Genomic DNA, 26,144 nt, shown 5'->3' with positions numbered 1-26,144 from the left:
TGCCTTTTGCCTTTTAGCATGTCAACGGAGTTTTGTGAGAGCCAGGTAAGATCTATTAGGTAAATGTTACTTAAGGAGATAGGTTTTGGGGCGCCTGGGTGGCTCAGTCGTTAAGCGTCTGCCTTCGGCTAGGGTCAAGATCCCAGGGTCCTGGGATCGAGCCCCGCATGGGGCTCCCTGCTCAGCGGGAAGCCTGCTTCTCCCTCTCCCACTCCCTCTGCTTGTGTTCCCTCTCTCGCTGTGTCTCTCTGTCAAATAAATAAAATCTTTAAAAAAAAAAAAGGAGATAGGTTTTAAGTGTGAGGTTCTATGTTTATCTGGATAACATTAGGATTTTACTGTCTGCTATAGTTGTAGGTGTCAGAGGCTTTTAAACATTTCCTCTGGTGTCCTTGTTTTTGTCTCCTCTGTTGTTTTCATTTCCCTAGAGACTCCTTCATATATAAGGTCTGAGAGGTGCGGTTCTTTCTGTTGTATCCCCCTTAGGAGCCTTCCTAATGTGTGGTGAGGTGTGGGGGGAGGAGAAGTGTTTTATAATCTTATGATTAGGTCTCAGTCTGTTAGTGAGCCTGTATCCCAGGGTTGTGATCCTCACAAGTGCTTTCAGTTTTTTGTCTTCCTTCATAAGTGAGACAGGAAGGCTAGAGGAGGCCAGAGTTGGGTATTTCCATTCCCCCAGGTTGGTTAGACTTTGGTAAAAGTTTCCTGTGCAGGCCTTTGCTAAGGAGAACAGAATGCTCTGGAAGTATTTCAAAATGATTACTTTTCCCCTCCCCTTGAGGGAAGATTTTTCTCAGATCTTCACTGTGAGAACCTGGTGGGGCTCTGCTAGGTAAAACTCACAAAAGTACATGAGACCGTCATGGCTGGGTCTTCACAAGTTTTTATCTCTCAAGCTAGTCCATGCTCAGATTCTAGCAATTAGTCAAATCACTCTTTAAATGTTCCCACCAGATGCTGACTGCCGCAGTGATTTCCAGGTAATTTCTGCTCTGGGTAAGCTCTGCTTCTCTGTATCTGCCCATCTCCAGTTTTCATGTTCCTATGCCTTATGGTCTCAATTCTCTAAAGATTCTCAATTCTCAATGGATCTAAGAAGAGCTGCTGACTTTCAGTTTTTTAGCTTTTTTCTTGCTGTGAGGACAGGAGTGACGATGTTCAAGCTCTTTACATGTTGGAAAGTAAACTACCTTAAAAATATCTTTTTGATCTCTCCAGTTATTTACTTAGACTAATTAATTCTGTAGAAGTGAACTTACTGCACAAAGTAAGTACATACCTTAAGGGTTTTGATACATACTGCCAAACTTCCCTCCAAAGAGGTACCAAATTAACCTACATTTACTTTTCTGCTCATAAACCTTCACTGCTCCCTCACTGGTCAAAGATGATGTCCACTCATCTCTACCAAATATACAAGCCTCTGATGGTTGCATAGGGTTACTGAAAGGCCCTATACAATATGACCCTCATCTGTTTTGCAATTTGATCTGTCACTACTCCCTAACACAATTCTTTGGTTTTAGTGCTTGGTGAACTTACTGTGTAGAGCATGCCATAATCATTCATTTTGTTTTTATTCAAGTCATCTCTCAATATTGAAAATGCCTTCCCAAGTCTTTGTAGTCTTTTTCAACTCAATTTACACTAGCCCTTATCAGTTTCCCACATATAGCTACCTACAGGGCAGTACTTCCAGCACCCTGACAGGTGTCAGGAAGGCAAGAAGTTTGCAGAGAACACTTTTATAATAGAGGGCACAGAGGATAGGGCTGTATTTACTCTCTGCAAAGTAAAAGGGACTAGTTTAGGTAATACAGCTAAGAATTTCTAATATCATTTGGAATAATTAAAAAGTTGATGGTTTATGAAATAAAATGACATAATCATAGGTTTTGGATTTTTGCTTCTTACTGTATTTTTGTCCCCCCCCCCCCATTGCTCTAATCTGGTTTCATTCTTTGCCCAATTTAAAACATCAAAACTACCAAAAACTAATATCCTAGATAAATTAATTATTCTATTAACATATTTAGTGACATTAAAAACTTACCTGTTTTTCCTTTGGCTCTTTAGAAAAACCCATAAACAAAACAACTATTTCTTAGATAAATACATAAAATGTTTAACTACACTTGTGTCATGAAGAATGTAAAGTCTAAATAATAAGCAAATGCATGGTACAAAGAATTATAATTAAAATGAAGAAAAGTTGTTACCAATTCTGAAAAATAGAAGTTTTTCAGCCTTAATGTTTGCTTTCTAAAAAAAAAAAAAACTTAAAAAACTTAAAAAAAAATCCAAAAAACAACTTACGTTCCATTTGGTCAAACATTACTGAAAAGAGGAAGTCTCGTGGTGTCATATAATATTCTCCTTCATGTTCCAGTGAAGAAAATTGCATGAAGCGCTGTTTACGAAGGGACAATTTTTCTCCCATCTCTCCAGAGTCAACATTTTCCTAAAAGAAAAAGAAATTGCAATTTAAGACTTTTTTCAGTATGATTCCCCAACTTAGCTACTTCTAAAATAATCTTTACAGAGTAGTTTTAGTGTTTAGTCTAACAATCTCCAAATTTTTCAAACATTCATTTAATAAATATTTACTTGACTATCTACTCGCCACTCTTTCAGGCATGAAGATAAAACAGTGAATGATACTAACTTGAAGAACTTCCATTCGAGAGTGGGAAAATGACAATTAATGAATACATGTAGAAAATAAGGTGAGATAATAAGAAGTGCCACAAAGAAATATTAAGCAGGATAAGAAAGTCGTAAGGAGTAGTATTTTAGATAGGATACTCAGGGGAGGCCTTCCTAAAGAGGTGACATTTAAAGACACTAAATGAGGTACAGTTAGTGAGCCCTGGGGCTCTCTGGAGGAAGAGCATCCTAAGCAAGAGGTAAAGTAAATCAAAGACCATGAGATTCCTCTGTGTGTGTGTATGTTCCTAGGTAAGCCTGGTGTGTTCAAGGAGCAGTGTGGCAGAAGATCAGATCAGAGAGAAAAGTAGAGGCAATGGGGTGCCTGGGTGGCTCAGATGGTTGGGTGTCTGCCTTCGGCTCAGGTCACAATCCCAGGGTTCTGGGATGGAGCCCCGCATCAGACTTCCTGCCTGGCGGGGAGTCTGCTTCTCCCTCTCCCTCTACTGTTCCCCCTGCTTGTGCTCTCTCGCTCTCTCTGTCAAATAAATAAATAAGTAAAATCTTGAAAAAAAAAAAAAGGTAGAGGCAAAAGATCAAGTAAAGTTGTGCTTTTTCACAAAGATAAAATGTATCATGTCTGATAAATAGCTCTGCTTTCAGAAATATATTTACATCATGGGTGGAGAGTGCTAAAAGGACAAGAACTGGTAAAATACTGTCAGTGTAAGAGTCTGGATATCTCAGGCAATGGCACCTAGACCTTGACTCAATGCTGAGATAAACAATATTGAAATCTTTATTGCTAACCTTTTGTTGAGCACTTACTACGTGCTAGGGACTATACTAATAAAGCACTCTACATGAATTATTTAGTTAGTCCTCACAATAACTGAACAACAGATACTAAAGTAGATATGGCGATTAAAGGAAATGGCACAGCCAGGATAAAAAACCAGGGGTGTCCAACTCAAAGTGTTTCAATCCATTAAATACCACACTAACCCCCTATCCATGGCTGGGCACTGTATCCTAGGCAAACTGGAAGAACACAACACAGCAGTTAACGTAAACGCCAATGTCAATATAGCAATCTTGACACAGAATGCGAGCATTATCTGTGAAATCCAAAAGCACACTCTCACCTTGGATTGCTTTCCTTAAAGCACTTCTCTGACCTGCACCACAACATTCTTCCTGGGCACATTACTTCCTTTTCACACTTACTGCTCCTGAATCTATTATTTACCCTGACACACAGTGATGTTCACTGACTAGAATTGAAATGGGGGAAAAATGTGAATTCCAGTTGCTTAAACCTCTGCAAATTCAAAGCCAACAAAATTCAAAGCCAACAAAATTCAAAGTTAACAGCTCCTTTTTGGCTGATCTTGGTTTTCTGACTAGTATTAATTCTCTCTCCCATTTTGACAATTGCTTTCCTTGAGAAGCTAGTTTTATGCCTTTTTTTTTTTTTTTAAAGATTTTATTTATTTATTTGACAGAGAGAGACACAGCGAGAGAGGGAACACAAGCAGGGGGAGTGGGAGAGGGAGAAGCAGGCTCCCCGCAGAGCAGGGAGCCCGATGCGGGACTTGATCCCAGGACCCTGGGATCATGACCTGAGCTGAAGGCAGTCGCTTAACCAACTGAGCCACCCAGGCGCCCAGTTTTATGCCTCTTTTGTGTTCTACACAGTGCATGCCAGAATACTGGACATATATAGAATACTCAATAATACTGGAATGATCTGAATCCCTATCTTCTTCAGAACCTGTCTATTCATGTCTTTCCCCTTAAATTACTACTATAAAAATGACTTGACGCACGCTTTGATTACATGAGTCCATACTCTTATATAATAATCAGAAAATTGAATTTTCTTAATACTCTCTGAACATTTTATACATGAGGCAGATACAGTAACAGATATATTATTATTTTATTTAACAAACTGATACTGAGTATATGTAGGAAAACAGTGGTAAACAAGACAAACATTAATTCCTACCAGAACACACTCAGTGTTTTGGCAATGAAATTACAGAAAGTATACACGAGACAGGGAAGGGAGGGTGGGTAAGAGTCTTCTCAGTAAATGTCACAGCACTGTCAAAGTCCTAGATATGAGAGAGAATACAGTGTATTAGAAGAACTGAAAGAAGTTGAGTAAGGACATATACATTATTAACTTAGAGAACAATTCTATTAAAAATACTAAAATTAATATAGTCTAGTAAGAGATTAACAAAAGTAACTAATCCACACAGAAATATAGTATATTTCCAAATCCTTAAACAAATGCTGTCTTTCTTTATACTTCCTAATATCTAAGTTGTTCCTCACTGATTAAAAGAGTACCTTTTTATCCAACTCAATCCTTTTTGTGTAAATAAACTCTTCAAATTTCAACCAACTAAAAGGAGTCAATTACTCATTTATTCTCCTCCTCAAATGGTCTCATAGCAGGATGGACTATTGTCAACTCTGCCTCTCTTCGTTTTCATGTTGTCCTCCATCTTGCAGCAGTCCTACTCTTTCCTGGTATATTGAAAATGACCAAGAAGTAAAAACACAAACCTCCCACTCTTTTATAGCATGACATGAAAACTATTTTCAAAGAAATCCTATTTTTTTCTTTTAGGAGATTTAGACCCTAAAAATCCCCCTATCTCATGATTACCATTTTCCGTATGCCTGTATGTCTATAACTTGCACAAGCATGACATCTCTGAAGAGTCTTGAGAAGAATCAATTATTCTGGGAAGTGCCATTTTAAATAATGGTTGGTTGGGTTGTTATCCCTTCCAATTTTGGTTAAATATCCTCTCTTGGGAACAAGAAAAAGTAGAGGAGGTAAAACTAAAACTCCCTTTCAAGGGCTGATTTCTGACCTTAAAGTTGTCATCTGAATTACAGGCCATGAATTTAGAAGGTCACTTATAAACAAATGACCTCCAAAACAAATCTGTCCTACCACCATGACTCCATTAGTAGACGGTGTGATATACGAACATCTAACAACCCCTACCCAACATCCTCACAATTCAATCTGGTATTGTGGCCTTTAATTCCTGTTACTTCATGGTATAAACAGACCTATTCTCCTACCCCCAAATCTTTTAACTCCCATGCCAGCACTAATAATGTCTCTCTTTTTTTCTAATCCTTTCTATTATCTCTCACACTCTGCTTATTGAGTACCCAGCTATCACCTGGGGTCACCACCACTGTAGATTCTAATCCTACCACTTCTCTTATGGAATATAAAGTGGAAGCCCCCAAGTTACAATCTCTTACACTGGTCTTTCCCTGCATCCTCATCTACCCTTCAAGTAAGTACTTAACTGAGCATCTACTAACTTGAGGACACTCTAGGAAGAGACAGAACACATATGAATCAAGACAGCAATAGGACAGTACTTAATCCTAACAATAATAGCTAATGTTAATTAAACAGATAGTATATGCAAGGCAAGTGCTAACATCTTTACATACACGGTCTCACTCAACCTTCACAATAACCTTGAGAGACATCATCTTTATCAACCTCATATTACAAAAGAAGAAACCAAGGCTTGTCAAGGTTTACCTGCTTGCCTAGATCAACACAACAGGTAAGCTGACAGCATAGGCGGTATGACAACCCTGGGCTCAAGCACTATCCTATACTAGCTCCTCTAAGAATTATATAAATTAAGAAAACAAAGAAAGCAGTGTGGGTAATGATGGCTGAGGAAGCTCATGAAAACAGTGGGATTTAAGCTAGACTCTAGAGAATAAAAAGGACTACAACAACAATTAGCCATCTTTTAGGGCTAACTGTTGTTCATTTCCTAAATGGTATGTATTACCATTTAGGTACAAGATTCAATCAAACTTAAAGTAAGTAGGATTTCTAATATGTTTCTTTGCTACAATAAAATTTTTGTAGAGGGGAAAAATACTGTTTTAAAGCTAGAGCTAGAGCTAATTGCTAGAGCTTTTGTAATTCCAAGCTGATGAACCAACAAATCAGTTTTATTTAGGTCACCTTTATCATAGTTGAATTTTAAGTTTATTTATTTCTTTAGTAATCTCTACACCCAACATGGGGCTTGACCTCATGACCCTGAGATCAAGAGTCGCATGCTCCTCTGACCAAGCCAACCAGTAGTTGAGTTTTAAAGTACATTTTAAAAGACCACTATTATAATTGATGTGCAATATATATTTATGCTTTTTTTTTTTAAAAGATTTTATTTATTTATGTGACAGAGAGAGACACAGCAAGAGAGGGAACACAAGCAGGGGGAGCGGGAGAGGGAGAAGCAGGCTTCCCGCGGAGCAGGGAGCCCGATGTGGGGCTCGATCCCAGGACCCTGGGATCATGACCTGAGCTGCAGGCAGACGCTTAATGACTGAGCCACCCGGGCGCTGCTATGCTTACTTCATAGAATTTAGACAATTTACCATTTTTTATTGAAGTATAAACATATGACACGTAATGTTACATTTAATTTGCCATTTTTATTATTTTATTTCTGCCTTACTTCATTTGTATAACCATTTTGATCAAATCTCAGACTTACTGGATGGAATTAATTGTCAAGAATTAACAATTTTCCCTTCCTCCCCAACCCTTTCTTTCATCTCTGTGCTTTTCCTACTCACATGTTTGCATGCTCTCTTTTTTCTCACTTCCCCTTCCTTTCTCTCCTTCCCTTGCATGTTTTAGGTGGCTTTATTTTATTTATTTTTAAAATTTTTAACTTAAGTAATCTCTACACCCAACATGGGGCTCAAACTTACAACCTCAAGATCAAGAGTCCCATGCTCTACCGACTGAACCAGCCAGTCGCCCGAAAATCAGGAGTTTTCAGGGGGCTTTTAAAAAATTGTTAGCTGCTGTTCTCATATTCCTTGAACTATTATTGTTATTATTGTTATTGATATTGTTGTGGGTACTCATTTCCTTTAATCTCCACTCACTTTCTTTAGTCTCTTTCTTACTTTGGTATATGTGTGGCCTATCTGTGGTAGGTTGGGCTTGACAAACTGAACTAAGGCAAAGACAATGGCTTGTAGACTTTGGTGAGTGTAGTTAGAATATCAGTTTGGATGGAGACAATGAGGAGGAATAATAAAGGTCAAAATATTAAAGTTATATCTGAGAGTAACGATCTACGAGCAAATCCTAGCTTATCTGTATTGTTACATATCAGGCAGTGAAAAGTTCATTAATTCATTCTCAAACATTTAAGAATCTCTTTTTTAAATTTAATTCCAAGTTAGTTAACATATAGTGTATTATTAGTTTCAAGGGTAGAATTTAGTGATTCATCAGTTGCATATGACACCCAGTGCTCATTATATCAAATGCCCTCCTTTTTTAAAGAACCTCTTATGCGTCACTGTTCTATAGATATATGATGGATACTATGAGGTTTTCCTTTTAAGGAGTTTACAGAGGGGACTGTTGGATAGCAAATAAATAATTAAGAACACTGTCCCTGAGGTCAAACTGCCTGGGATTCAAATTCTAGTTCTGTCACTTACTAGATATGTGACCTTGGACGAGTTACCTCTCTGTGCTTCATCTGACTGATGTGAAAAATGTGGAAACTGGAATCAAAGTGCCTGGATTTAAATCCCAGCTCTATCACTTGGCCAAGTTATATGACCCTTCTCCTTCACTTAACCCTAATTTGGAAAATGGAGAAAACAGATTATCTATGTCAAAGGGTCTTTTATTTTTTATTCATTAAAAAAAGTTAAGTATAATTAACATACAATGTTATATTAGTTTCAGGTGTACAGCATATTGATTCAACAATTCTATACATTAATCAATGCTTACCACAACAAATGTAGTCACTATCTATCACCATACAAGTTATTACAATATTATTGACTACATTCTCTATGCTGTATCTTTTCATCTCTGTGAATTATTCAAAGAGTCTTTTAAAGAATGAGTGTTCAATGAAATAATACACATAAAGCCCTTAACATAACACCCAGCACATTCTAAGTGCTTTTAGAAGGTTAGCTATTGGGTGCCTGGGTGGCTCAGTCAGTTAAGCGACTGCCTTCGGCTCAGGTCATGATCCTGGAGTCCCGGGATCGAGTCCCGCATCGGGCTCCCTGCTCGGCAGAAGTCTGCTTCTCCCTCTGACCCTCCCCCCTCTCCTGCTCTCTCTCTCCCATTCTCTCTCTCAAATAAATAAATAAAATCTTTAAAAAAAAAAAAAAAAAGAAGGTTAGCTATTACAACTACGATATCATAATTTTAACAAATGCTCTAACAGGAAATATATATAAAAAAAAAAATCTGTGAGAAGGCAGAAAGAGGACCAATTAACTGCCTTGTTACTTGGAAGACTTAAGAAAGGCATCACAGAGCAGGGGATAGTTGAATCAGATCACAAAAGAGGAGTATAAGGAACTACCGCACAGCAAATTATAGTAAAGTCAGTTCTGAGCTTTGGGCTGCCAGATCCATGGTGTAGGTCTCTGGGGTACATGAAAAAAAATGGATCAAAGAGGAGAAGAGCAGACATACTATACTGGAAAGATCATCTTGACTACTGACATCTTCTTTTGTTAATTTATACAATAGTCACCATATATGTAAGACACTGGAACCTACATGGCTGATTCTATAGGATATCTCATACCATGATTCAGCACTTACTCTTAACCTATACATCAATCTAATAAACTTGGGTTATTAAGTTTCAAAATCCCAGCACATTAAAAACATTAAGTTATACATGTTAGAGTCACATATACTGATGGCAGACAGGAGATCTACATAGCCTGACAGTGACATAGGAGAGAAAAATAATATAAAACAGACATGGCTGCAATAGTCTGGACCAACCACTGTTAAACAACCAATCAGTGGCCTCTGGGTCCATTTATGGTGATGATCTTCAGGCACCGAGAAACTGCTAATTATATAGGGAATGTTCTATTAAAAATGTATGAAAATATGTAACACAGTTTAACTGCTTTAAATGCATATCTTGCATAAAAAGGATGTTTAATTACTTACAAGGGTAATTTTAGTCATCTGGAAGATTCACTAACATGCACACTCCCAATGATGCTATATAAATTCAGCATTACTGTCTGATCTACTATATATCCAAAGTACTTTGTAGAGTGCCTGTTATATAAAAATACCAGGGCTATGTTTATATAAACTGAAAATGATTAGAATCGTGACTGAAAATGGAATGTCTTTCAGAAAAATATAAGTAGATGCAGTTTGGGCTTGTCATAAATACTATTACATGTCAAAGAAAATTAGACCACAGGATGTAAATCTCTTTATCTTTCCAATATTGTTAACATACACCTTTAAAAAATTTTTTATTTATTTATTTTTTATATATTTTTTTAAATTTTATTATGTTAGTCATCATACAATACATCATTAGTTTTTTATGTGGTGATCCACGATCCATTGTTTTCGTATAACACCCAGTGCTCCATGCAGTACGTGCCCTCCTCAATACCCATCACCAGGCTAACCCATCCCCCCCTCCCCCTTCCCCTCTAAAACCCTGTTTGTTTCTCAGAGTCCATAGTCTCTCATGGTTCATCTCTCCCTCTGATATCCCCCCCCTTCATTTTTCCCTTCCTTCTCCTAATGTCCTCCATGCCATTCCTTATGTTCCACAAATAAGTGAAACCATATGATAATTGACTTTCTCTGCTTGACTTATTTCACTTAGCATAATCTCCTCCAGTCCCATCCATGTTGATGTAAAAGTTGGGTATTCATCCTTTCTGATGACTGAGTAATATTCCATTGTATATATGGACCACATCTTCTTTATCCATTCATCTGTTGAAGGGAATCTCGGCTCTTTCCACAGTTTGGCTATTGTGGACATTGCTGCTATGAACATTGGGGTGCATATGGCCCTTCTTTTCACTACATCTGTGTCTTTGGGGTAGATACCCAGTAGTGCAATTGCTGGGTCATAGGGTAGCTCTACTTTTAAATTTTTGAGGAAACCTCCACACTGTTTTCCAAAGTGGCTGTACCAACTTGCATTTCTACCAACAGTGTAAGAGGGTTCCCCTCTCTCCACAACCTCTCCAACATTTGTTGTTTCTTTCCCTGTCCATTTTTGCCATTCTAACTGGTGTAAGGTGGTATCTCAATGTGGTTTTGATTTGAATTTCCCCGAGGGCTAATGATGATGAACATTTTTTCATGTGTCTGTTAGCCATTTGTATGTCTTCTTCAGAGAAGTGTCTTTTCAAATCTTCTGCCCATTTTTTGACTTGATTATTTGTTTTTTGGGTGTTGAGTTTGAGAAGTTCTTTATAGATCTTGGATACCAGCCCTTTATCTGTAGTGTCATTTGCAAACATCTTCTCCCATTCTGTGGGTTGCCTCTTTGTTTTGTTGACTGTTTCCTTTGCTGTGCAGAAGCTTTTTATCTTGATGAAGTCCCAAAAGTTCATTTTTGCTTTTGTTTCACTAGCTTTTGGAGATGTATCTTGAAAGAAGTTGCTGTAGCTGATGTCAAAGAGGTTACTGCCTATGTTCTCCCCTAGGATTTTTTTGGATTCCTGTCTCACATTGAGGTCTTTCATCCATTTTGAGTTTATCTTTGTTTATGGTGTTACAGAATGGTCGAGTTTCATTCTTCTGCATGTGGCTGTCCAATTTTCCCAGCATCATTTATTGAAGAGACTGTCTTTTTTCCATTGCATGTTTTTTCCTGCTTTGTCAAAGATTATTTGACCATAGAGTTGAGGGTCCATATCTGGGTTCTCTATTCTGTTCCATTGGTCTATATGTCTGTTTTTGTGCCAGTACCATGCTGTCTTGGTGATCACAGCTTTTAATATATCTTGAAATCGGGCAACGTGATGCCCCCAGCTTTGTTTTTCTTTTTCAACATTTCCTTGGCAATTCGGGGTCTTTTCTGATTCCATACAAATTTTAGGATTGTTTGTTCCAGCACTTTGAAAAATGTCATTGGAATTTTGACCGGGATGGCACTGAAGGTATAGATTGCTCTGGGTAGCATAGACATTTTAACAATGTTTATTGTTCCGATCCATGAGCATGGAATATTTTAACATACACCTTTAAAAGAACTTACCACTAGTGTATTCTTAGTCATAATGAAGTATCACTTACAGGAAAAGCATCTACAAACAGCATTTCAGTATGCTAACATATAGGTTTGGAGGATTGCAGGATGTCAAGAGAATGTTACTGCTTTTTCCTAGGGCTAAATCAATTCCTTTCAAAGATAAAAAGTATTATAAGGCAAACCATAATTTTGACTATTTAGGACATAAATGTCAGCATAAATATCAATATTCATGTCTAAAATCCTTCTAAGTAGTGAGGGCTGTTTCAATGCTCTGGAGAAAGTATCAGCACCACAGGAAGTTGGACTCGCCAGGTATTAAAGGATCTACTACATAAACAAGTTTTTCCTTTCGATTTTTGGTTTTTAATCTCAATCAATATAATAATCCACTTGAAAATAAAATCTGGGAAGATCCTTTCTACTATACTAGTTTCCTCTAAAAAAGGGGGTATAAGGTACCTTCTAGAGAGAGTTAACTCCTAATAAAATCAAAGGGTCATTAAAAAACGAAACAAAAAAACCCAAAACCCAAAATACTGATGAGAAAGTGTTAAGTAAAAGTTCTTAAAACCTCCTTCCCACAACATGACAAAAAACCAAAAAGCAGTTAAGTACAGCCATACTGAGGCTAGCTAGCTCCTAATCGCCTACTTTAAACTGGTCCTAGAAAGATCTTCTGATAATTTGGATCAAATGGTAAGACAACAGTAGGACTGAAAATAAGTTTCTTCCAGAGAGGAGTGCCATGTAAGGGAGAGAGGTTGAACCACGAGAGGCTGAAATCCTGAAATTCCTCACTGGTTAGGGCCACCCTGTAGAGCTGTGTGAACTGCACAACTCTAAGGGGCACCATTCACTGGAATCACCATGCAGTTGTCCAGCAAATGGCAGGCAGCAAAGTGCACTGAGGAAGGGGTATGTTTTTCTAATCTGTACAAAATTACCATATGGGACAGGGGTAGTGCTGTCACTGACGTTTCCCAGTTTGAAGGGACTGCGCAGGCCAGAGAAAAGTAGCTCCTGTCACTCTCTGCATTCACTATAGGCCCAACGGTTGTCCTTTTTTCCCTCCTGTGTTCTGTCAAAGGTGGGCCAGCATCAGCAAGTTATGACTTGGTTGGGCAGAGGGAAATACTGTATTCATGACCACAGATCCCTCAGGCAGCTAAAAGATTGAACAGTTGATAGAACTATGAACATCCTGTTCTTTGGCTAATATTCTAACACAAATATAAAAAGAGTGCTTAGATCAGGATGGAAAGGAGTCAAGGATAAACATTCACATTGTTTGCAAACAACATATTTGGCTGGAACGTCTGTTAAAAAACTAGTGTTGGGCCTATGCAAATTCTGTGGGAAAATATGAAGATGAATAATAAGAAACAATGAACAATGAAAATCACATTCTGGAAGAAAATAAGAGTTATAGGAAATGAAAGTGGCAACTTTATAACATCAGAGAGCAAAGATAAGATGCAAGACAATAGAAATAAATACCTGAAAAAGGAGTTGGTCTAGCTAACTAAGAGGAAGACACCATTATTAACCTTAAAATACTTTAAGAAACAGAAAAGATTAAAATCAACCTTGCAGAAAATATATGGACTATGTGATAGGAAAAAAAAAAAATCACACAGAAGGCAAAGAAAATCACAAAGAAAAGCAATCAGGGAAAAGAATATGCACACGTATGACAGACGCAAAGGACTCAACTTATGAATAACTGCTGTGCTCCTGGAAGAGAAAAGAGCAAAATCAAACATCAATTTCCAAAATACAGTGGGGAAAAAAAAACTTTACTGAAATGAAGACTAGAATTTGCTACTCTGTTTGCCACTGCCCGATGTGTATGTACTTTGGGTTTGAATAAGCCTACAAGACCTCAGGGGACACTGATCAGTTTTAGTCTCTTTCAGAAAACCTAAATAAGGTAGATGTTAGAAAATCTAATAAGGTTAAAACCACAATGCCCCTATTGCTGGATATCTTAAAAACTGTTTTCTAAGTAGTTAAAACAAAACAAAACAAAAAAGGACAATAAAAGATGTCATTTATTTCTCAGGTTATTCTTAAAAGACATGTATCACTCTTACATGTTATGTGGGGAAATGAAAGCAGGGCCCAGGGGAGAGCACACTGAAGCTACTCAACCTGAAGGGCTAGAAAAAACTTTTTTGCCCCTCCTCTCAACTTATTTACTGCAGTTCGAGAGAACTGTTCCACTAGGAATGGACTAACCATTATTAATCTTTATCTGAATAATGAGATTCCGTAAGAAACTTCTACAAATCTACTCTGTTGGCCAATGTATACTGTTACACATAAATAACCAATGGACTGGCATGAGGGAAGCAGCTGCTAGAGGAACTAGCTCCCCAGAAAGAAGAGTATAGAATGCAGTGGTAGAGATCAAAGAGCTGTGGAGGGCCTGTTGGTGGCTCTCTGTTATCTGAAACCCACCAGAGACCGAATTTAGAGTCTTGGTAGGTGGAAAGTGATGGCAGTGGGGATGAATTCCTATTACCACAACTATTTGCTTCTCAAACCTGCATCTAAAGCTAAATACATGGGAAAGGAGGGGCAGCAGAAACGCTGGGATTTGGGGCTACACTGAACACGTGAGAACCATCCACATGGTTCTGGTTATATATAAAATGCTCCATGGATTTCAAGGATTACTTGTAATGCAGGAAAAAATGTGACAAAGGAATTAAGAGCAATGAGTGATGTGGCTGGATAAAAGAGATCTTTGAAAGCTGATGACTTCTGTTAAAACATTTCTCTAGTTTATTGCCTTTAAAGCAGCAGGTGCGTCACCATTCTGTCTCTACATTTTATCCATGAAGTGACAAATCTGAAAAAGTCCATTCTCTGTTCTTTGTTGGACATTTTTGGTTTCTGCATTCTCGGGAAGAAAGTGAGAAAAAAAAGCCTTCTTTGCAATGCTTTTAATATATCCAATATACCCTACAATGCATTAGATAAGATGTAGTAAAACCATATTCATTTGGGACCTTTATTTTGGAATTTGTAGCAGTCTGAATACAATGTAATTGCTTTGTTGTTTTTGAACTTTCTGTGGCTAATTGAAAGACTATATTTTCTTCTTAAGAAAACTTTACAATTGGAAAATTGCAGTCATTAAAACTTTTCCATTTTGTTCTGAATGGGGGAGATTTTATTGTACATGAAACAAAGTAGTGCCAGACTAAATTAGAAATATTCACTGCATAAGCTGTATTTCACAATAAACTCTACAAAATGACAGAGTATTAGCCAAGGAGACAAAAGTGCCTCCTGGGAGACCTGGGAGACCTGGAAGCTCTGGGAACTACGCTGGGTGGCTTCTGAACATTGATCTAGTGATGGCCTAGTCTAGACTTCTTCCCAGAGACTGAAAGAAAGCTAGTGTGACTTTTCTTAGATAAACAAGGTAATGAAATGGCACATGCTTATATATATTAATAAAAAAAACCCCACAGAATTCTGTGTAAAGAAGTGGCCACTGTCAGGAGATGCTGATAAGTAAAAAAAATAAGCATCTTAGTAACTGATTTCTCTTTCCTGATGAGATCACTGAGCAGAAGAATACTCACTCTCCCTTCCTCCATAATTACCTTGCAGGAGGTACATAACTACATAAATTTTTGTTTACGCTCTTAATGAAAAGTTTAAATTAGCTTCACATGATTAAAAAAAACACTAGAGTCTTAACTTAAAACTTCAATACCCTTCTAAAGTTTCATCAATATCACTCATTGAAACCATAACTAAATAACATTTTCCTTAGAAAACGGAGTTACTTCAGCTTATTACCCCTCCCATCCCCATGCCCACACAGAAGGTTAATATTACTTTGTGAACTCTATCTACAACTATTCAACACGAACCTATTTAAGAAATATCATGTGTCTCCTATGACCAAGCATTGTATAGAGGTAAAATGAAGAGACATTCACTTTCTAGTGGGGGAAGCATAATGGAATGGAAGGTGGGAAGTGCTAGACAGTAGTGTGAAAGGAGCAACTAGCGTTTAGCAGATGTGTATGTCTCACAAGGATAAATTTCAAACTGTGATAACTATTTTTCAATGTTATTTATCAACCATGACATTTCGACTTCTTACTTTTTAAAAATGAGATATGCACCAGACTAATATTTTTCAAGATGATACAATTAAATTTAAGTAGAAAACTAGCAACAATTCTAGTCTCAGTAGATTTATCTAGATTGTGATCTATCTTCCTAGGAAGCAGATCAGGAACAAGGAACCTTTTGTGATGGAAGATGGATCTAATTTCTGGAACCTTACATATCCATGCAAAAAGGTCTCCTCAAAACTGAGAATTTTAAGTAAGCCTGGGGAAAGTGATGCTATCAGAGAACTGAGTCATAAACAGAGGATACCACTAGAGATCACAACATTTAGGATATTGTATCTTACAATACATGACACAGTATAGAGCAAAGAAGGGATGGATTAAAGGATCCCTCTCTCCTCCCTCCCACCCCTTCGTGGGGAACAGCTGCAGTCTGTAGTCTAAGTATTTTATAGTTTGGGACTGCAGAAGGAAAGCAATTCATTCCTGTAGTATTCTGCACTGCTTTCCCTCCAGGTTCCCACATTCTCTGTGATCTACTCAGACTTCCATATCCCCAATCCCCAGCAAAAGACAGCCTGTCCCCTCAGGCAACAGGAAACTCATTGTGAGGATGGCTGTTAATGCTTGTGGCTGAATACTGATAGCAATTTGCCTATCACCAAGCCCCTTAAGCCCCACACCCTAACCCTACCCAAAATTTGGTCAAAGACTGGAATTATTTTTGAAAAGAGCAATATGTTGTTTGTATAAAAAAAGAAATTGTACCCAAAACAAAAATAAAACAAATTTTTTTTTTTTTAGATTTTATTTATTTATTTGACAGAGAGAGAGACAGCGAAAGAGGGAACACAAGCAGGGGGAGTGGGAGAGGGAGAAGCAGGCTTCCCGCCGAGCAGGGAGCCCGATGCGGGGCTCGATCCCAGGACCCTGGGATCATGACCTGAGCCGAAGGCAGACGCTTAACGACGGAGCCACCCAGGCGCACCTAAAACAAATTTTTAAAAAAACTCTCAGGTAAACATGGAAAGGTAACGAAAATCTGAATGAAGGGGCAGATTTGCAATCTCTAAGAACAAAATTACACTTCTATTTAAAAAATTTCATTGGTACTATTATTATTTTTTAATGAACTGGGTCTTTGTGCAAAATGAATATTGTACTAACTTAAAATGTCAACCTTAGTTTTGTTCATTGCTAATATGACTTTCCTAAAACTGATTGGCTTGCTGGTGTCCTTAGCTTCAGTACTGACGGGGCTACCCTTCAATGGGCTTCAACAAAACTTTACTGCATACCTTTCTAGAAGACAGATTAAATAACCACTTACTGCTTCTGACTGTAATTAAAACACTTCACAAAACTAAGCATGTAATATAGTTAGTTGTTTCTTGTCCCTCTTTTCATTTGGCTAACTTATTTGTTAAGAATTAATTCTGGCAGTTACTGTTCTAGGAGTCCTTCCTCGAGTACCCATTTTGGGTTAGGTAGCCTCTCAGTAGAAGCACAGAGAACCCTGAGTAAATTTTTATTAAGTCCTAATGACTCTGTACTGGAACTGTCTGTGGCCCCATACAAAGAATTCTTTAAGAACAGAAAATATCTTTTTTCCCTTCTGTATCACCAGTGCCTACCACATGGTTAATATTGCTAAATGGTTAAAAAAAAAGTGTGGCAGGAATGCATGGATCTTTATAAATGGGAATCAATTCCCAACTCAGAGTGTGACATTAAAAAAATAATTTAAAAATCTTAAAAAAAATAAAAATAAAAAATAATTTAAAAGATTTTAGTTTTTGAACAAATATGCAAAAGTTTGTTTTTTGTGTTTACATTATAAACCATATTAATTTATTGAAATATCTTTAGATAGCTACGTATGTACTTTGTCATGTGTAATTGCACTAAAGAAGTTTGCACACAAATGGAAATAAAGGCTCTTTGTTTCCTTTTATTATAACCACAAATTACTGCATTCTGTTACGTACTTCAGATTTAAAGAATGCCTTCATAATAAGAGGAAAGAGGTAAAGCCACTGACAGGTGGTGGCAGTGTTAACCATACCAAAGAACATTGCCTTATTTTTTGCCTATCATAGAAATCATGGAATCTCAGAAACAGAATGCTCTGAAACTGGATTATACCAGCTGCTTCACACTCTCCTGTAAGTAAATATGAATGAATGATCTAACGGATTTCGGGCCTTATACCATGTTTGGATTAGGTTTTAATGGATTTTTTTTCAGCTTTGGCTTGCAGTTCACTGACATAACTTAATGCAGTATATTTATGATAAAATTTTGCTATTAGAATGTACTTGTAGGAAATGAGCAGGGGATGAGCCAGACATTTTACCAAGCATTGGCAAAACAGGTAGAGTTTACTAGCAAAGGTACTAAGGTGCATGCCATCTGTATATCTGTTGATGTCTGTAAATTACATTACCAGTAAATAAAGTAATAGATTACACAATACAAAAAAACAACTAATACATAGATATGACTATATATTTTGGCAAATTAATTTATTATTCAAGCAAATCACTTAAGACCTGGCAAAGATTTGCCAAAATCTCCCTTTCTGCTTTTACCTCATTCTTTGGACAAATTTCATGAGAAGATATCCATGCTCTCATTCAGTCATTTTTGAAAACAGTGCAACAGTGAAGATTTAAAAAGATTCCATAATAGAATTTGCTATATAGGGGCGCCTGGGTGGCTCAGTTGGTTAAGCGACTGCCTTCGGCTCAGGTCATGATCCTGGAGTCCCTGGATCGAGTCCCGCATCGGGCTCCTTGCTCGGCAGGGAGTCTGCTTCTCCCTCTGACCCTCCCTCCTCTCATGTGCTCTCTCTCTCATTCTCTCTCAAATAAATAAATAAAATCTTAAAAAAAAAAAATTAAAAAAAAAAAAAGAATTTGCTATATACTGACCAGAAAACCAGATTTTTTTTTTTTTTTTGCTTTAAGGTAGTACCAAGCATAACTAAAGTAAACAACTGCTAAATAAAAAAATGGAAAAGAATTTTCATTTACTAAGTTAGCAGAATTGTTAGCATTTGCCTAGGCAACAGTGAGGTGTGTACTGAATATGAAGTTCTCTGGGCGCATCTTAAAGAAAAATCTTTATCTTGGGACGCCTGGGTGGCTCAGTCGTTTGGGCATCTGCCTTTGGCTCAGGTCATGATCCCAGAGTCCTGGGATCGAGCCCCGTATTGGGCTCCTTGCTTAGTGGGGAGCCTGCTTCTCCCTCTGCCTGCCGCTCCCTCTGCTTGTGCTCTCTCTCTCTGACAAATAAATAAAATCTTTAAAAAAAGGAAAGAAAAGAAAAATCTTTACCTTGACCCCTGAGAACTTTAGAATCTTACATAAGAAAACAAAACCAGTGAAAACCTGTAGTTGATGATAACTTGTTACATATGTACTTTAAGGGTAGGCATGGACAGAACTAGCACTTGGGTAATTTTGTTAAAATTTATTTGGTGATAATTTACTCCTGTACTCCTTATAACTAAGAGAATAACTAGTTAAATCTTGGGAAGCCTGGGGGAAAGAAGGAACAGATATATTTGTAGGCTAGAATAAACAGAGCCTAAAGGGCTGAAATGATTCAGGGAACCCAAATCTCCAAACTTGAATTGTTAGGGAAGTCTCAAAGAATAACTGAATATTTAAAGACTTGGATGGATTCTGTCACTTCTGGTGTAAAATTAGTTTCTAAATATTTATGGCTATTGGTTAGATACTTTTAACTTATAAACTTTAAAAAACTTATATATGGGGGCACCTGGGTGGCTAATTCGGTTGGAAGTCTTAGTTTTGGGTTGGGTCGTGGTCCTGGGGTTGTGGGATCAAGCCCTGCATGGGGCTCCTGCCTTGACATAGAGTCTGCTTGGGACTCTCTCTCTCTCTCCCCAACCCTCTCTCTCTCCCTCTCTAATATAAATAAATAAATCTTTAAAAAATACTTTATATATGTACTACATACTACCAATATTAATAATATTCCTATGAACTTATAAGCAGACTCCTTAGGCTCTGAGAACTTGAATAACCCAACCCACTCACAGGCTGGAGGGTAAACAGAATAAAATTGAAGATGCTTCCTCAGACAACGGGCCTTTAATATTTAAAGGAGAGGGATATGGTAATTGACAAATGTGGTGTACCATTTATAAAGCTATACACAGGATAAGCTAGTGTAATAAGGCTAATGGAACATACACTGGGCTAGAAAAGAGAATGTAGAGAGTCAGAACAGAAGTGAAGAACTGATGAGAGGGAAGAGTAAATATGAAAAAAGTAAAGGTAAATACCATAAATTATCTGATTTGAGGGTAAAATTGAAAAGCTAGGAGAAATGCAGTGAGATGTGATAGAAGCAATGACCTAGAAGATAACTTTAGATACAACATTTCATAATATGAAGAAAGACCAATATTAAGAAGCCAGAAGGGAAAAGAGATGTAACCTAAAAAAAATCAGAGCAGAGGCCCTAAACTCTACACCACGTGGTCATATTTCTTGGTGTTCGTAACTCCCTGAAATTTCATGTGAAAATTGTATATGCACTTTGAGAACAAAGCATATACCTTTTATCACATTCTTAATAGATTCACAACCTATTCAAAGATTGACAAATCAGCAAAAGTGATAACATGGTAAAATACAATTAGTAAATAAAATGCTCCAATTTTAAGCACTGCCCATAACAGAATAGTGTATATAGTTAACTATAAATAACTGAGATGACTATCAGATTCCATCTTTTTTCAACATATAGTTGTAGGGATCTCTCTCTCTTTTTTTTAAAGATTTTATTTATTTATTTGAGAGAGAGCACAGAGGAGAGTGAGAGGGAGAAGTAGACTTTCCGCTAAGCAGGGAGCCCGCTGCGGGGCTTGGTCCCGGGACCTGAGCTGAAGGCAGACGCTTAACTGACTGAGCCACCCAGGGACCCCTGCAGGGATCTCTCAAAATTTCAAAGGAAAAAAAAAAAGCTTCCCAAATAGGAGTAAGTATAAAATGAGAAATCTATTAATTCCAGGTCCTTTAAAAATGTCTTACATTTTCCACCAGCTAAAGTAGATTAATTTAAGTAAAGAATAAGCAATTGCGGTCTAACCGGAACAATGTACTAAAGGACATCTCTGCTATATACAAATACCAAATAAAAGCTTGGTCTTAATAAAATCTTTTTTTTTTTTTTAAAGATTTTATTTATTTATTTGAGAGAGAGAATGAGAGAGAGAGAGAGAGCACATGAGAGGGGGGAGGGTCAGAGGGAGAAGCAGACTCCTTGCTGAGCAGGGAGCCCGATGCGGGACTCGATCCAGGGACTCCAGGATCATGACCTGAGCCGAAGGGAGTCGCTCAACCAACTGAGCCACCCAGGCGCCCAATAAAATCTTATATGTATCTGCACAACTCCTTAAAAATTGAGGTACAAATGAAATACAACACTATAATGCACAATTCTGATTTTTGTATCACTATACTTTTCCACCGATATGTTGCTAAAGCCATTGTAGGTTGCTTTCCCCAAACTAGGCACTACTCTATATAAGGAAACTGTCATCACACTAAGCATAATAAATTCTTAACAGCTTTTAGTAGAAAAACTAAAGAGAAATATGAATAAGAAGAGACTGGACAGCAAGGACATGGGGCAAGAGACAGTCCCTAAAAGAGCAAAGACAGCTCACTTTCATTAACTATTTCTGTAACATGAAAAAATAATATTTTGTTAATAATATTGTCTTCCAAAATTTTAAGAAAAACCTTCCTATTCAAGATATAAAATCCAAAACTTTAACAATGACAATTTTTTTAAGTCATAGTAAAGAGAGATGATTTTTACACATTCCTTTTTGCCCTTTCATTTTTCTATAATATACACAAATTTCAAGAAAAAAAGACAATATAAGTAATCTTTAAGAATCAAGATATAGCCAACAGCTCCAACTCCCTTCCTAAGATATTTCAAGGAATTTCAATAACCACAATAAAATAGTATTTTGATAGTGTTTCAAGAAGCCATCTTTTCATGACTGTAATTTAAGAAGGATTTAATCACTGCCTAGTGGTCAAGTGCGCTCTTGAAACTCAAAGTCCTAATTTAAAAACAAAACAATTGTAGTACTACATAAAAAAGTCAATTACAAATAAAACATGATTAGTTAGTATTACGTTTGTGTCTTTGGCTCATATTATTCCACTGACTGTCCACTTTCTATTGCAATGGTTTCCTGGTTAAAAACCAGTGTTTGTTTATAATCACTCTTTTTTGGCTTGCTATTAAAGTATCTTACACTTGGTATGTCTACTAGAAGAGATAAGGCTTTCACATTATACTTCGATGTATGTAGGACTGATAATCAGATGAGCCTTTAGAAGATGCTCAGCTGTTTACTGTTTTTCCTTTGCAGTATGCAGTCACAGCTATGGGACATATACTGAAGCAACACATACAAGTAGTACTATACTACAACAGCAGTCTCCTGACATGGACTTCAACCCTGGAGCAATTCCAAGCAACTCCCCAGGACTGTGGGTTTAAACAGAGGCAGAAGCCACATTAGGGCTCTGCTTCTGTTTTGAACTGGTTCTTAACTGGGCAATTATGACCAAATTAAACTGAAAAAAAAATTGTCTTTAAAACACTTTTAATAGTGTGATTTTAATTTCTTGGTATTTACACTGCACACACACACAAAATATAGAAATCAACCCATTTATAATTTCTTATGTATTCTAATTCTAATTGCGTATACTAGCAAATGAGAAAAATGACACGATACTCCCAGATTTAGTTAAGTCAATCATATTTTGCTTTGAAATATCTAGAACAATTTGTGAAAAAACACTGCACTTTATTATTTAAGGTTTATTATGTCTAATTTAAAAAATGCTTTGCATTTCCAAGGCAGATACCAGCTAAGTCATGAAGAACTGAGGAGGGAGATGCTTGGAACTCACATGTAATAGGAAACAAGGTATAAAGTTTCTAGTACATAATACATGAATCATACAATATATGTGGATAAATTTAAGACTTTATAAGGCTGTATTTCTTAATTAATAGTAACCACAACTTTCATTCTACATATCACCCATTCATGGAACTTTCATAGATGTCAATAAAAATTTTCTACATGGACCAGGCTGTACTTAAACATATGATTCATTAAGTATTATTTCTAGAGAAAAATTATTTATAATTTGAAACATTTAACATTCATATTCAATTTTTAATTCATATACTGCCACTACTGGTGGCTTACGATATGTTTATACACTGTTGTAATTCATAAAACTCTAAAATTCACAATAACAAGAGCATTAATTTGTATACATGATCTACTAGAACCTATGTTTTATAGAATAAGGGCAAACAGAATTTTTTCCTTAGGTTCAGCTAAACAAATATAATTGCCAAAGGAAAGATTAAAATACACTTCTGCTTTGATATTACAATTTGTTTTTCTTTTTTTCCTTGGTCCCTGCACCCCCGAGAAAAGTACCACAAAAGATTTACAGTAGGATATATAAGTACTGTCCTATTATACAAGGAAGGAAAGTAAGACAACCTCTCATTCATGTAGGACAAATAGCTATGCCAAAAGCACAAATTACATCTAATTACAGGGTATAACTTTGTCATCTTTCTTTTCATAATCTAGCCATTTACACACTTTGATTTTTTTACTTCCATTTGGGTTTATTAACATCAAAGCTTTGTCATCATTTATCTGTTTCTAGAGACATTTTTACCTGAGGCAATAAAGAATAAAAACGTCTTTGCATTCTTGCTTTACTGTTGACTAAAGAAAGCTTTAGTCTTCACTGGCCTTTCAGCGTTTCATGGTTATTAAACTTCTGAATGTTGCTGTAAAGTTTACTGCCCTTGGCATACCAATTTTAAAGGTACTATCATTAAACCCAATGCACTGCACACATATACACTCCAATTCAAGTATACTCCAGTAAGTTTGTGTTTTACCCATTGCTAGTGGTATTATTAATGTCTTTTACCCCCTTTTCACAAAAATAATCACCACAAATACAGTCAGACAACCTGGAATAAAAGAAAGCAACACCAATTTAATTTTATGAATTGTGTAGGGTCGTCACAGCAAATTAAAATAGCTCCACTGTATTAATTACATGACTGGGGTTTTTAAATTATTCATTCATATATAACAGAAATGCATTACATTTAATGAAATTTGCAAATTCAATTCCCAATTAATATATTTGTTTGACAGTTTAAACACAATGATCCACACTCCTTGCTTTTATTTATCTAAAACTTATGACCATTTGTTTAAGTCGGGTCGTACCCACAAAATATAAAATAGGAGTTCAAATGTGAATTTAAATGTTATCAGAGGAAAATAAACCATCCTTGGTGTTCTCTTACTATTTTAGACTTTAAATATTTTAAAATGTAATACCACGGTACAGTATATTACTTACAGTGAACTCATAGTACAAATTTTTCTTCAAAATAACTTATTAGATGATACTTTAAGCAACACTGGAAAAACTCACCAAAACAAAGCCATTAGAATTTTATGGTAATTAGTCCTATAATCATTGTAACTGTTGTTTCTAAGCTCTCATTCTTCATGAACTCTGTTAACCCCTTCCCACTATCTTTATGGGTTTTTCTCTCTAGTGGCAGTCATTACAGATTCCTCTGACATGGCCCATTTTTCCAGAGCAGTTCACAACCAGGCTCTTTTTACCTGTTTGTTTTTTAATAGAAGGAAAGTGTGGAATTAGGTCTATAGCCAGCTTCTGGGACTAACCAAACCCTTTGCTTTCACTCCTGTTACAACAGAAGAAGAATCCTTTTTACTGTCAAAGTCCAACCTTTCTACCTGTGGTCTTGACTCCATATAACTTCCTTTCTTAAAGACTTCAACCTATAATTACCCCCTCACAGATCTGTAACAATTTTTGTCTCTTTATTACTTCATTTTATCAGCATTCAAATGTCTTCTATTGTCTTACATCTTAAAACAAAACCTTACCTTGGTTTCATGTCTTGTGTCTTCTTGAATATCCTCTACAGTAACACTTGCAGAATGAAATATCTCTATTCATATTTTTTGCTTCCTTACTTCACCATCTCTCCTCAACACATTCCAATTAAATTTCTGTCCCCAGTATTTCACTGAAATTCCTCATCAAGGTCACCAACACCTTTCCTACTGCCACACCCAAAGCCCAGCTTTCTGTTCTCACCATCTCAGCAGCAACAGACTTAAGTGGGCACCCCCTCCTTGAACGGTTTTCTCAGGACTATACTGTAATGGTAAGCATTTTGCCACTTACCTAATATTTTTTGGTTATGCAAATGTCCCACTTAGAGATTATAAAAAACTGCCATATGAAACTTCTTGCTATACTTCTTACTATAATGATGCTACAGTATCCTCTTTATGAAACAGTGGAAAATAACTGTCTTATTCCCAGATTTAGTTGTTTCTAAGCAACCGACTATTATGAAGCATATAACTGGCCTGTTCTCCTCTTTGAACTTGTTGCTAAATTTAAGATCAAATTTATGATTAACGTCAAATATAACACAAGATCTTATAGCATTACTTTAATCTTTTCTATAACTTCATCTGTATGCTATTTTTCTCTCCATGTAAAAATTATTGCCCACAATAGCACTTTTCTAAGCCATTTAAAATCCTCTCAGCATCAAGCTCAGCATAAACATTCTAATACAGTTAAAACAAACAAACAACTATGACAGGATTTTATTTATTTATTTATTTATTTATTTATTTATTTATTTGACAGAGAGAGAGACACAGCGAGAGAGGGAATACAAGCAGGGGGAGTGGGAGAGGGAGAAGCAGGCTTCCCGCTGAGCAGGGAGCCCGATGCAGGGCTCGATCCCAGGACCCTGGGATCATGACCCGAACTGAAGGCAGATGCTTAACGACCGAGCCACCCAGGCGCCCCACAACTATGACAGGATTAAAGTCTGGGGGAAGATGTCTACTTTCAACTTCCTAGAAGTTGCTTTTCCAGGCATCCTCTTCCCTCTTTCCTTCTGACATTTCAGAAACTATCACTTACTATATCCCAGGCAAGTTGTTGTTTTGTGTTACTTATGCTAAAAGTCCTCTTTTTTTTTTTAGAACAATTAATCAAGAATCGGCTGCAGGACCTCTCTTCCTCCTTCTCCTTTGCCAGGGGTGAGGGGAGTGGGGCATGGCATGTCCAAGGCACAGCTTTCAGGAGACTGATTACATACAGGGAGATCT

The 26,144-nt window shown here is 36.9% G+C and overlaps 1 protein-coding gene across 3 annotated transcripts in view; it reads right to left on the bottom strand.

Annotated features, from left to right (window-relative positions):
• Window positions 1-26,144, bottom strand: part of MICU2 (mitochondrial calcium uptake 2) — a 176,186-nt gene that overhangs the window by 133,125 nt on the left and 16,917 nt on the right. For all 3 annotated transcript variants that reach the window (XM_044913579.1, XM_044913581.1, XM_044913580.1), the window contains exon 2: window positions 2,317-2,461. In XM_044913579.1, the coding sequence (XP_044769514.1) occupies window positions 2,317-2,461 (145 nt within the window). The remainder of the gene's footprint in view (window positions 1-2,316; window positions 2,462-26,144) is intronic.

Source organism: Neomonachus schauinslandi, chromosome 3, assembly GCF_002201575.2.
Source record: "Neomonachus schauinslandi chromosome 3, ASM220157v2, whole genome shotgun sequence".
In the NCBI taxonomy this organism is placed as follows: domain Eukaryota; kingdom Metazoa; phylum Chordata; class Mammalia; order Carnivora; family Phocidae; genus Neomonachus; species Neomonachus schauinslandi.
Note: the sequence above shows the minus strand (reverse complement) of the source record. Positions and strands in the feature narration are given on the sequence as shown.